The sequence below is a fragment of the Eulemur rufifrons genome, chromosome 10, assembly GCF_041146395.1.
Source record: "Eulemur rufifrons isolate Redbay chromosome 10, OSU_ERuf_1, whole genome shotgun sequence".
NCBI lineage: Eukaryota > Metazoa > Chordata > Mammalia > Primates > Lemuridae > Eulemur > Eulemur rufifrons.
Genome location: NC_090992.1, coordinates 16,681,235 through 16,694,847, shown reverse-complemented (window position 1 = coordinate 16,694,847; position 13,613 = coordinate 16,681,235). Strand labels below are relative to the sequence as shown.

Here is a 13,613-nt window from a genome sequence, read left to right as displayed (position 1 = left end):
GGCTGACGCTCACTCAGAGGACGTGCAAGCTCGCCGAAGGCTGCGCCCACTCGACTGTCCTGCCTCTTCCCCGAGAGCAGGGGGCAGAGGCACCCGGGGGAAGAGGGCCCAGGAGGGAGCTCCTGCCCGTGCAGAGCAGGAGGGGGATCTGACGCGGGTTCCCACGACAGGGGTGATGCAGGCTTCCCTCCTTCGTGGAGGGGAAGGCTGAGGCTCCGAGAAAACCAGCCCCGTGTACAGATACCGAGACAGCTCACGGCTGGGAAGAAGAGAAACAACCCCCAGATGCTGATTCTAGCATCTTTTAAAGAAAAAGAGTTTAAGAGGATCTCGGTATCTCTTTCACATGCATCTAACGTGCTTTAAGTATGACAACAAACTTTTTTTTAAACATTGGAGCCTTTCACATCATCACAGGGCAATCTACCAAAACAAAAACAAAAAAACCCAAAACCAAAAAAATACTTTTCAAGAAAGAAGGTTGTGCCGTACTTACAATCGCTCCAGCTGCTTCAGGTCCTGGAAGGCGCCTCTCTCAATGATGCTGACCTGGTTGTCTTCCAGGTGCCTGGAACCAGAAACAACAAGCGTCAGGGACAATGCTGGCCTCAGGGACCCTCGTGCTGGGCCTCAGGCCGTGCAGGCACAGTTGCTCAGCCCCTCCCACGAACCTCTGGGCCCCTCCAACGGGGATCAGTCTGGTGGGACAAGAGAACTCACATCCCAGTTTGGTGTCACGGTAACCAGGGTTTCACCGCCTGCACACTTCTACCTGACAGATTGGTTTCCATGCCTCTATTTTAAGAATGTTCTCAGCAAATGTCCCCCCAAGCACTGCAGGATGTTGCACAGAAAAGGAAGAGGAAAAAGCTGCTCCTTATAAAACCACACATATATTCAGCATCTCTTCCCTCGGAGCTCCCTCCTCCAAGGAGTCAAAAATACTTCATTGAAGAGGGCCTTCCCCGCTCACCCTAGTAGAAAGGGTGAAGCGATTGTGAGACTGTCACCAAGCAAACCAGCCTGGTATCAGAAACGCCTCTCGCCTAGGGCCCAGCTAATCTCCAGCTCATGATGATGGTCACAAAAGCGTGAGCTCCCTGCCCCAGCCACAAGCTTTGCTCACCCCCTAAGTCCTCCAAGCAGGTGACTAGAAATCTTAAATGCTCTGCTTAAGTGAGTTTGACTCATGCATGCGGTATATCCTAAGAATTGAGCATACAATGAAACACTTGTTTCCCTAACTTAAAAAAAAAAAAAAAAATGGCAGCTTAAAATGGATTAGCTGAACAGTAGGGAAGGGAAGCCATGGAGCTGCCCAGCCTCCACTCGGGGTGACCCTGGGCTGGGAAATGACGCAGATGACACTCGGTGGCTGAATGGGACTTGGGGTGGGGCGGGATGCAGTTGTGATTGAAGGATGCTTCTTTGGAAGGTGGAGTTTACAAAAGGAAGGGCAGTGGGCGTCTCTGGAGGAGGCAGGAGGAGGGGTGGCCTCAAGCACCTGCAGGAACGAAGGAGAGGAAGTGTCGCCCGGGGAAGGCTGCGTCTTCACTTCCACACGAGCCCTCCCGGACAGCCCTGAGCCCCTGCGCTCCTCAGCCCTGACACTGGGGCCCTTGTGTTTACTTTCCAAGTCCATTTCCCGCATTGTGCCTGAGGAGCAAGCAGACAGACCTTCTGTCCATTATCACACTCCCAGCCCTAACACGGCTGCCTGGCACAGCAGCCCCTTCGTAAATGCTCACTGAATGAGTGGAAAACTGCAGGAGCCTGTGGGCCACGGCACACACTGATTATATGTTAAGGAAAAGGCCAGTCTGGGACTCAGGAAGTTTCTATCAGAGTGGGTAGTGGTATTTTGTTTGGGAGCAACGATATCTTACATTTTTGTGAATGTGTTACAAACAGTCAAAAATCAGGATATTTCTCTCTCTCTCACCCTACAAAAGAAACTCCTTTTGAAAAAAATCAGCTCTCGCGTTTCCAAACATCAACTGGCCGGAGTGAGTATTGGTTGGGGTCAGCCAAGGGCACCCGGCTCTGCGGTTTGCCACAGTCCCCATCCGTTCTGACTCTCACACTTCTGCTACTTCTGGCCCGTGTAGGCTGACCCCTCACACGCTGCTCACTTAATGGATGTGAAAACGATTGAATGGAGAGGTTAAAAGACTTGCCCAAGGAGAAATTTTTTATATAAAGTCTCACAGCCGGGTAGGGTGCACCCTCCAACCCCAGGTCCGGTGTGCTGTCCAGGGTTAGTTCAGAATCTCTGTCCTGCTCTCTCACTGGCCGACGGTGTAATATTGGGTTAGCTAGTCAACCTCGCTGAGACTCAGTTTCCTCACTTGTAAAATAGGGAAAATAAAACTGCATAAATTCTTAGAAGAATAAAAATAGAAAAAATAAATTATCTAGCCCAGGGTCTGGAGCACAATTAGAGGCTCAATAAATGTTCTTTTCCTTCTCTTCCTTTTCCTTTCTGCCTTATTGCAAGGAGGGCCTTGGAACGCTACCAGTCTTACACTAGCACCTCGTGCTAAGCAGGGAACCAGTTCAATACTAGTGACTGCGGGTTTGTTCAGCTAAGTTTTTACTATCAATCCATCCATCCCAGAACTTGCAGTCATTATCTCCCAATTATAACAAGGACCAACCCTAGGGCAGGTGAGTGTCACATTCTCTCTGGGTGTCTGAAGGAGCCTAACTCCCACCTCCTATGATGAATCTCTTAGTTTTCGACTAATCCAACACTGCTAGCCTCTTTCAGAAAAGGGAGCAGAAATGCAAGTATATCTATATGAGATACATCCCAGGTTGGGGGATTTATTCCCCTTCCTCCCCGCCAAGCCACTTTAGGTTGACTGTGTCCCTCTATCTAGGACCACAGGCCCTGTCAGACAGTCCCTATCTTTTCTGGGCTCTGGTACCTCCTTGTTCCCACTGCTCCTCGAGGCCCAGGGGGTCACGGTGGCTCCCTGTTGTCGCTAGCTTTAGGGAACCATGTCATCTCTTCTAGGTTTCTCTCAACCTTGCCCCTGCCTCTGTGAGTAATTTTCTATTTAGCTCTCCCCATTTTCCCTGTGTAAGTATCATCTCCTTCCTGCTGGAACCCTGACTAACAAGGTCTCCAAGGCTCCCTCAAGATCTACTTCCTAGACCTAGCAGAGACTAGCCTAGTACCTGGCACACAGAGGCTCCATAAATAATCAATATTTGACAGATAAATGAATCAACGAATGAATGAGCTATGGCTCTTGCCTCCAGACTTCCAGGCTGAGACACAAGCCAGGAATACGCACTAAAGTCACTGATAGTCCCTCATTTTAGGACAGGGGGTCCAGGAAGGGCTGGACGCCCAGGAAGGCTGTCCGTGGCTGGAGTCTGTTCTGAGTTAGAGGGACACAAACTGTGCTCATTTTCAACTCTTTGGACATTGTTTTTTTTTTTTTTAGTTTTAGCACTGGATCAGAATCGGAAATCGCCCCCATATGATGGAGGTTGCGGCAGAGTTTAACTTTTTTATTAACCCCATTTGGGATAAAGCTGGCTCCCACATTGTGAGCATAGCAGAGTTCTTAAACAGACAGCTAAGAAAGGGAATATAATTGATACCACCAGAAGAGACTTTTCCCTACTCCCACCCTGTGGGAGAAAGAATTGTCGTGGGCAATCCTCATATCTTATCCTTGAATGCACTTCATCTGGGGAAAATTGCCCTGGGCTGAGCCTGGAGTTCCTCAATACCCATTTTATCTGCTTTCGCAGGCAAGAACAGTTCTGCCTGGACATGGGTGGCGAGCTCGAATTATTCTAGACTATTGAGTCTTTTCTGGCTTCTCTAGAAACTGTAAATAAGAAACAGACACGGGGAATGTGCCAAGGTGCGAAGAAAGCTTTTCTAAAAAGATAGTTGTCTAGGTTACTCAGCTAAAAAGAAGAGACTGAAGGAAAACATGGTAAAAATGTCTGGATATTTTATTGGTGTTAGTTAGAAAGCATGTCAGCTATTCCACCTAGCAGATTCTTTTACAGTACAAAGGGCCACTTGAATAGGATTGTCTTTGAGTTGATAAGGGAGATAATGAGACACCGTATATTAGCAGAGTCTATAAAGTGGGGCAGGGGAAGGCTTTTTGGCGTTGCTTATCAAAATAAAAAGAATGTACCAATTAACTGAAAAGATAAACTGTAGTCAAAGGAATGTTGTAGACCATCCAGAGGATATTAATACGATCTTTTGTGATTACTTTAAACTTTCTATTTGCAGAGAACAGATATGAAAATTGGAATTTTTATTAGTCTTTCTGATGTAACGGCAAGAAAATCAAAGGGCTATTTTTGACTTTGTTAGAAAATGAAGCAGTAGGTGAAAATTCTGACTCGTATGAAAGGAAATCTCACAGACACAGGCGGAGGAAATAGAAAAAAATAAGGAGAGAAACTAAACAAATGTCTGTCTTTTAAGTTGGCAAATGACAGGGATTAATGAGTTACTGCCTCTATCTTTTCAATAAAAATCACCCTAAAACTGAACCCCGGGATTCCCCCACCCATGTTCCAATCTCAATTCCGATCCACGCACACCTTTTCAGAGCTGCCAGTCACTTGACAGACACACGGCTGCTTGCGGCAAAAGAAAGATTTGGCACAGAGCAGGTCCTCCCACCAAGGGTGGCGGGAGACCATCTGCTAGCCGGAGGCCCAGCGTTCAGGCCCCCGAGTCCCCACATGCTGGCACTCAGAGCAGCTCAGGTAAGGCCCCCACACACAAGAACTGCATTTACAAAATGGGTGGACTGTGCCTGCCTCGGTCTTCTAAGTCTTCTGCAAGACAGACGCACAGCACCAGCGCACGGAAGGTAGAAAGCACACAGTCCCACTCCTTCCGTCACCTGCTATGTGGCATCGGGACTACTCGCCCTACCTGTGCCTGTTTCCTCGCCACAAATGGGGGTTTATAGTAATGCCTACCTCGTGTTAGCACTATGGAACACTGTGTTGTGCCCATGGCAAGTGTCACCTACAGGTCGGTTTGTCATCATCATCATTACTACTAACTCTTTTCAATCAGAAAAGAAAAACCATGTTATGAAAGTCATGCTTCACCAGCGGTAGTGAGAGTAACCAGACTGTTTGTGAAAATGTTAAAACCACAGAGCGCTATCTGCGTAACTATGGGAGTTGGAAAGACTCCTAATGGCTCCTTCCCTGTATTACCAACGGGAAAACCGGGGCCCAAACAGGTATCATGATCTGCCCAGGGTTATGTGAGCAGTCACTTCTGAGTCAGGACCAGAACCTGGTACTTCCTGTCCCAAGTACAAAATTATATATGGGGCTATTAGTAAATAGGAGGAGGTAGCTTCAGGTACCAAGACTATTCCTGTTACTTCAGGTAATGATTTACCAGCCAAGATTCCACAAAACAAAAAAACACCAAGGCCCTGGCCAAATTGCCCAGGCTGCACTCCAGGTCCCGAGCAAGACTTATGCATCCAAATCAACCAGGCAGTAAAGAAGGAACGAAGATCTAATTACTCCTCTCTCGTACCTCTGCACGTCTTAGACTTTTCAATGAACAAGTACTTGGGAAGCTTCTTATCACTCACACGCTTAAGGATGGATGAAAGTGTTCAATATTCTGAAATAGAACCCGATATTCCTTGTCCCCCTATTTCATCAATGCCCATCTCAGATTTTTTGCTACCTCTTCTGCACAGCTGTGGGTGTTCAGCAAGGGCTCTGACCCGTCCTGACTCTCTCCCTCCATCCTCCCCTCCTCTCCATTAAGCAACAAGATAAATAACTTTTGTCCTGATTGCTCTTTTAAAGCATAGGCTGGAGAAGAAATTATCATCTCTATGGGAAGGAAGCATGGTTAGTCAACCTGACATTGCTGTCATCCTAGAAGCTGGGCATGTTGATTTATTCGTTTATAGCCTTCTGTTTTCCCTGTCACTTGAACTGAGTTCTTCCATCGATCTAGCTCAGCCAGCGGCGGCCAGACACAGAATGCGAGACCTGTGACCACGTGAGTGCACTAATGAGGGCCTTTCTGCTGCAGAAAGGTGAATTCCTGTTGTCCGGGGCTTGGGAGTGTGGCGTCAAGGCAGTGGAACATTTTTTGCAAAGCCAAAGAGCTGAAAAAGAAAATGCACTGGAGAGCCATCCACTACTTACAAGACTCGGAGGTTCTTGAGCCCAGCGAAGTCCGTCTTGGTGATCCTGGTGATATTATTTCTGTCCAGGTCACTGCAATGGAGAGCAAATTCAGGTCAGTTTTTTTGCGAGTTACACTTATGGTCTATTCAGTCCAGACTGGCTTGGACTGGAGGGATGTTGCTTGTCAAGCAGAAGGCAATTCCAGTGATTAATGATATCCCTTGAGCATGCCCAGCTAACCTTAAGGATATTGTACGGAATAAACCATTCATTATGCATGTAGTACAACTCTGTTATATTTAACTGCCTGGCTTCTGTGTTCCCCTCTTCAGGTAACAAATTCTTCTGTGGAAGTTTCCCCTCCCCCAACTCTCAAATCATGTCATACAAGGGAGGCTGACGCCTCTTCCCAGCTCCAAGGATGGGCACCTGATCCAGGCCGGGCTTGTAAGTGTTCTTAATCCCTCCGACCACAGCAATTGTTTCAGAAATGTGTACAGGACTCAAATTCCCAATAACTCTCTGTCCACTGGGATTGCTAAACTGCTCAGGGCTGCAGAAGCCATTTTGCCACCACAGAAAGAACCAGCAGATGAAAAGAGACTGGATCCTGATGCTCTCCTGGGAGTGTGCGGGTCCACTCCTGCCTGAAGCCAGACACCTGCATATCTGCAGAGTGCATAAGCCATTCTATCCCACCTCCCTTATATTTTGGTTTAAAGCAATTTGACTTGAATTTCCTATCACTTAAAACCAAAAGAGTCTTGACTGACTTTGGCACATAGCTAGAGACCAACAGACAAGGCAAAACTTGTCCATGTTCCAGCTACTTTGCAAACTCCCTGAGGGCAAAGACTACATCTCATTGAACCCCATAGCCCAACATAGTAGATCTTACACATTACTCTGCCTTAAGTTGGAAGCGTAAGCAACTGAAAGTGGCCCCAGAGAGGAGACTTGGCCGTACAAGAGCTGAAAGCCTTTTGGTGGTGGCGTTGGGTCAGGGTGTGGGGTGGGGAGGGTGTCAGGGTGGTGGAAACCAGGGGTAGGGAAAGCCAGGAATGAACCTGTGAACAACTGTATGAATTTTCTGTGTTCACTGAAATCATCTAAGAAGATGGGACGTCAAAAAAGAGACCATGAATAATATGTTACAGTTCTCAAGAACGGATGCTGAGCAGATAATCCCTACATATTCTGCCTATGAGAAGCTCTTCAGGGTTTGGGCCCTCGGAGTTTCAACAAGGTATCTGTAAAACCGGCTTTCCTTCCCTCCAGAACATTTGTATACTAAGAGGCCACTGTCCCCAGGTTGGATCCCCATTGAAATGTTTACCTCTTCTTTTGTTCTCTTAGATCCTAAAGTTTCCATCCTACAATTGATCATGCCTCAGAAAGACTTGTGAGTTATACAGTTGCCTAAAGGAACAGGGAAGCCGTTTTCAGATTCTAGCACTTCTGATGAGGAAAAAAATCACATTTGAGGAGGGATTACTCTCCTGGTGTCAGAAATACTGAAATAAAAATCAAGTCGGTCCTTGAGTAGCCTCACCTGGGTGCCACCTCCCTTCCTCATCCAGTTTTCTAACACCTACAATAGCATCAGCGTGGCCTCTTAACTAGCCGTGAGAGAGAAAAGCAGGATTTAAGCTTCTCAGACCAATATGAGCGCTGGTTAAAAAAAAAGAGCAAGCATCACAGAGGAAAATAAAGGGTGGCCCGTGCGAGAAACAGACAGGCAGGAATCTGCAATCTCCGCATCACCCTCCCGTCTGAATGAGGAGAATGTTTGGGACCTGGACAACCGCGAATATGACGATGAAACTATGGGTTTAATTACCAGGACACAGCACGGTATCCGGCAGCTCGTGCCCGTGGCTGTGACACTGATATTTTCAATTAATATTTATTTTGTAAAAGGGCACAAAGTGTGCCAGGAAAATTCTGAGGATGTAGGGGGCGGGGGGGGGGTTGTGTGCTGTGGGGTGGTCCCAGGCACAGAGTCCCTGTTTGGGGGCTGAGTTTGAATCCCTGCCCTGCCCTCACTAGGTGACCCAAGGGCAGTCACTTCACCTCTGAGGCAGTTTCTCCATTTACAAAATGAGGTCGGCCATCTCAACCCCAAGAGTTTTTATGAGGGTTAAATGAGATGATGTACACACAGCACTTACCCGGCACTTGTTAAATACTCAATTGTGGCAGCTATTATTACTATAATTAGTTGAAGTGCATCCTGCCGCCACCTCTACTCTGAAATTTCAGTTCACCAACAGAAACTCGCTGCCCCATCCCCCAACCTTTGTGCCTGCAGATGAATCCTACTATCCCCAAGAGACTCCTTGTTGGCTTGCTACCTTCCTACGGGTAAAAACGGAGGGCTGGCACCCACAGCAGCCCCCTCGTGCGGCCTCTCCTTCACTGCATTTCTGTGACACCGATTTCCATGGTATCTGGGTGCAGAGTGACACAAAGGCCAGAGGGGAGGGAAGGGCCCTGCTCCTTGACTGAGCTCTGCTGTCTGCCTCTGCCCACCTTGAAACATGCTGCCTGGCAGAAGGCCAAGGGGCCCAAGGGCTTCCAGGTGCGACAGGTCTGGGTTCAAATCTCTGTCCCATCTCTCAGCCCCCAATCCCACGTAGCTGGGGCTGTGTGAGTTTGAGTAACTTACTCAACCTCTCTGGGCCTCCATGCTTTGTCATCCTCTCCTACTTGCAGACCACAGAATGATGAGAAACCCACAGCATGGGCTTCAACTCACTTGGCCCAAAATGGAAATTAATGATACTGATAGTGGGGAGAGCCTGCCCACCCCACTGCCCGCCCCACCATGCCAGTCCAGGCTCTGCAGGACCTCTGAGGCCTTCAGCTCTGGCCTTGGAGAGAATCAGCCTGTGTCAGGTTAGGACACGTTCCAAACCATCAGCCGGAGGTGAGATCCTGGCTGGGGGTCGGGATGGTGCCTAGACGCACGTGTGGGAAGTGTAGATGTTTTAAAACATCTGTCATCTCTTTACTTGCCATCAAGAGATGGAGTCTGTGCTGTTTCCCTTGAACCTGAGCTGACCTTTGGGACCACCTGGACAAACAGGACTGTCGCAGAAGCGATGCCGCAGAGCTTCCGAGGCTGGGACAGAAGAGGCAAGGAAAGAGGGGCACTCGCCTTCTCCCTCTCAGCAGCGTCACTGGAGCCTTGAGCCACCATATAAGAAAAGCCTGAAGCTTCCATGTCGGTGAGACCATGTGAGAGGACCAGAGAGAGAACAAGGTGGGAGAGGAGGCATGGGGGAGGTGCCCGAGGAGCCCCAGCCCGGGCTCATGAGTCTCTCTGGCATAGAGGTCAGGCAGATTGAGTGCGGACACCTTTGCGACTCCAGCCCCGGCCACCACCTCACTGTAACTTATGAGAAACGCTAAGCCAGAATCACCCAGCTGAACCACTCTTGAGCTCCTGACCCCCAGACACTGCGAGGGAGAACAGTCACGCATCACGTAACAACATGTTGGTCCGTGAGGACCACATACATGACAGTGGTCCCCTAAGATTACAATGGAGCTGAAAAATTCCTGTCACCTAGTGACATCATAGCTGTCATAACGTCATGGAACAACGTATTCCTCATGTGTGTGTGGCGAAGCTGGCATAAACAAGCCTACTGCGCTGCCAGTTGTATAAAAGTACAGCACATACAGTTATGCACAGTACATAATATGCAATAATGATAATAAATGACTATGTTACCGGTTTGTGTATTTACTATGCTATGCTTTTTATCTTTATTTTAGAGTTTACTCCTTCTACTTATATGTATTAAAAAAGCTAACTGTAAAACAGCCGGAGGCAGGTCCCTCAGGAGGCATCCAGAAGGCGGCACTGCTATTATGGAGACGACAGCTCCACGCGGGCTAGTGCCCCTGAAGACCTTCCAGTGGGACAAGATGTGGAGGTGGAAAACAGTGATACTGATGATCCCGACCCTGTGTAGGTCTAGGCTGATGTGTGTGTTTGTGTCTTAATTTTTAATAAAAAAATGTTTAAAGTGTAAAAAAAAAATGAAATAGAAAAGACCTTATTGATGGATATAAAGAAAATATTTTTGTAAATCTGTACAATGTGTTTGTGTTTTAAGCTAAATGTTATTACAAAAGAGTCAAAAAGTTTAAAAAATGTTCAAGCTTATAAAGTAAAAAAAGTTACCAAAAGCTAATGTTAATTTGTTACCGAAGAAAGAAGATTTTCGACAAATTTAATGTAGCCTAATTGAACAGTGTTTGTAAAGTCTACAGCAGTACACAGCAATGCCCTAGGCCTTCACATTCACTCAGCACTTGCTGACTCACCCAGAGCAACTTCCCATCCTGCAAGCTCCATTCACAGGGTTAGTGCCCTATTCAAGTGCACCATTTTTGATATTTTATACTGTTCTTTTACTGTACTGTACCTTTTCTATACTTAGAGACGTTTAGACGCACAAACACCACCATGTTGCCATGGCCTACAGTATTTATTCAGTACAGAGAGAGCTGCACAGGTTTGAGTCCTAGGAGCAAGGGGCTACACCATACAGCCTAGGCGTGCAGTAGGCTATGCCATCTTGGTTTCTGTGTTAAAACAGTGATGAAATTGCCTAGCAACGCATTTCTCAGAAGGTATCCCCATCGTTAAGTAACACGTGACTGTACTAAAGTGAGCGTCGTGTCTTAAGCCATCAAGTTTTGAGGCGACTCAATTGCAAAATGGAGACGTAGTATAGAACAGAAAGGAAGAGAGAGCTACCTTCTGAACATTTAATTTGCTGTTAACAGTGGAAGCCCATTTACATGGCTCTCAATGGCAAGTCCTTTCTGAGACTCACCCGCTGCCTGTGAGACCCTCAGTCCTGTCGCTGTGATCAAGGATGGCTCGCAGGGGCTGAAGGCAGCCGTACCATTCTGGGGATGAGCGAGACCTGGCCCTTCTCTCAGGCTTGCAGGAGTGATGACTCCATAACTAGGGGTGCCCGCCCATCCCTCCAAGCGGGACTGAGGACACCATGGTAATCATGATGTCACATTACCACTCACGGTAATGATTACCACTCACTGAACGCTGTGGCAGATTGGCGAGCTGTCCACCAAACCACGTTCCCTCTGTCTCGAGCACACAGGTAGACTACATCGCCCAGCTCCCCCTGCACTGAGGTGCAACCACGTGACTGAGTTCTCATCACTATTCCACAAGCAAAAGCGCCACGTGCTGCCTTCGGCCTGAGCGTGAAAAGTCCTGCCCAACCCTCCACGCTCTTTCTCTTCTCCCAGCCTGGGCTGGATTCGGTAGACACAGCGGAGGACTCCAACGATGGCAAACAGAAAGAACGACTGTACTCAGGAATGAGACCGCTCCCCCCTGGCCTCCCCATCTACACACATCAGACTCAGACATGCGAAAGACGTAACTCCTAAACCACTGAAATTCAAGAACTACGTTATAGCAGTCTATACTGACAAATGGAGTATCTTTGAGACAGTAGCTTTCCATTCTTTTTTTTCTTCTTTTCTCTGCAAGAGTTCTGAAAGGTAGATATTATCTTACTTCGACAGAAAAAATACTGTGGATCAGCCTTAAAAAGAGCCGATATTTATTAGACCCATACTATGCACCAGACACTGTGCTAAGGACTTTGTGCTCATTTTATCTAATCCAGACAACAATCATATGCGGTAGGTGTCATTATTATTTCATTTTTCACATGAAGAGGCTGAAGCTTAGTCTCCCCCCCTCCCACCCCAGCTTAAACATTTTTATTTTTAACCAATAAAGAAACTTGCTGTAAGGATACACTCCAGTTAGTGGCACAGCTGGGATTTGAAACCAGGCTCTCTGAAGGCAGAGGCCATGGTTTTACCCATCACATCATCCTGCCCATCTATGATGACAGCAATTTCTATTGTACCAGGTTATCAACTGAATGGAAAAAAAGGATGCATTAATATATGTCCAAATAAATAGAATAAATTTCCTAGCCACATTCCTTGAAAAAGAAAAAAGGCAGCCTCCCACTGGCTTTGCTGGCCCCCACTCCAGCCAAGATGACACACTTCTACCCAGGTGCCCAGTGAGGTCCCGCCAGGGGGAGGGCCGAGTCCCCCTGCAAGCTCCAGCAGGCAGAGCTGTGCTGCTCTCTGCCCATGTCTGGTTCCCATTGTGTTCCTCATCATCTGCCGCGCTGCCGCCATAAACAGGCATCGCCATGGCAATGTCCTGGACTATTTTTCCCGATCCCAATCAGTGAATCATAAACCGATGCTGAGACTCGGAGCTTTGTGGTATTTTCACATCTGTTTGACACCTTGGGTGGGGTGGGCAAAGGAATTCAGAACAACAGTGGAAAAAAATGAAACAAAAATGAGATTTTTCTAGGGCAGGCCACTGTCCCTGTCTTGGCACATGTATATTCATACCCTTCTTTTTATTCACTCTGCGGCATTTCTGAAAAATGTTACTTCTTGCTGTGGCACATCTGGGAAAAGGGAGGAGTGAAAAACAGCACAGGGTGGAGAAAAGCGCTTTGACTGTAAATCCAGGATATGTGGGTTTGAATCTGGCTTCCTCACTGCTCAGCTGTGTGGCTTCGGGAAGGGCACTTTACTGAGCCCCAGTTGCTGTTGTTCTGTACGTAACTTTTATGAAATACGACCCAAAACCCAGCTCTACAGGATCACCAGGAGGCTCAATATATAAAGCGTGTGAGGAAGTCCTTTCTACACAGCATTTGGAGTGGCTCATTTTCCACCCACAGTCAACAATAGTTAGGGAGTGGACATGTGGTGTGGTTAGGATGGACTTCAAAACAGATGTTCATCTGTGATGGTGAAACGTACGTAAAGAACACACCACTGGTTCAGACCAAACTATTAAGATTACCTGTCCCCTGTACAACAAATGTATACAGAATGCTGACTTCTGGGTCGCAGGAAAGGAGACAGGGTCTCAGCGTAAGGTCAACTTGTTGTGGCTGCCACACCATGCAGTAGTTCCCTGTCACAGGGGTCTGCGAGCAGAGAGTAGTAGCTAACTCATGTTGGGTGCCATATCTAAGGGGTACTAGGGATGGGCAGGAGGCTGGACTACGTGACCTATGAAAAGTCCTGTCAATTTTGATATCTATGATTTTCATATTTGGGGAGCCCATAACCAAGTGGATTTTTTTTTTTTAATTAAAAGAATATGACTTGGTCCTTGCTGTCGGGGAGCTTGGAGTCTAGCTGAGGAGATGAGGCAAGACTCATGAGCTGCGCAGAGAACAAATGTAAGAATCTGCAAAATTCCATCTTAAGAGATGTGGTCTAAATTCCACAGGAGCGGGTAACCCCAGACGGGAGGGAGCTCGGCAGGCAGGAACTCAGAGAGAAGTCCCCCTAGAGGAGATGGGATGGTGACAGCAGGGGTGACAGCAGGGGGATCACAGAGA

At 47.5% G+C, this 13,613-nt stretch overlaps 1 protein-coding gene across 2 annotated transcripts in view; it reads right to left on the bottom strand.

Moving 5' to 3' along the window:
* The window catches only part of SLIT3 (slit guidance ligand 3), a 576,436-nt gene that overhangs the window by 524,825 nt on the left and 37,998 nt on the right, over positions 1–13,613 (bottom strand). For both annotated transcript variants that reach the window (XM_069483860.1, XM_069483859.1), the window contains exons 2-3: positions 6,184–6,255; positions 497–568 (exon numbers count right to left, since the gene is read on the bottom strand). In XM_069483860.1, the coding sequence (XP_069339961.1) occupies positions 497–568; positions 6,184–6,255 (144 nt within the window). The remainder of the gene's footprint in view (positions 1–496; positions 569–6,183; positions 6,256–13,613) is intronic.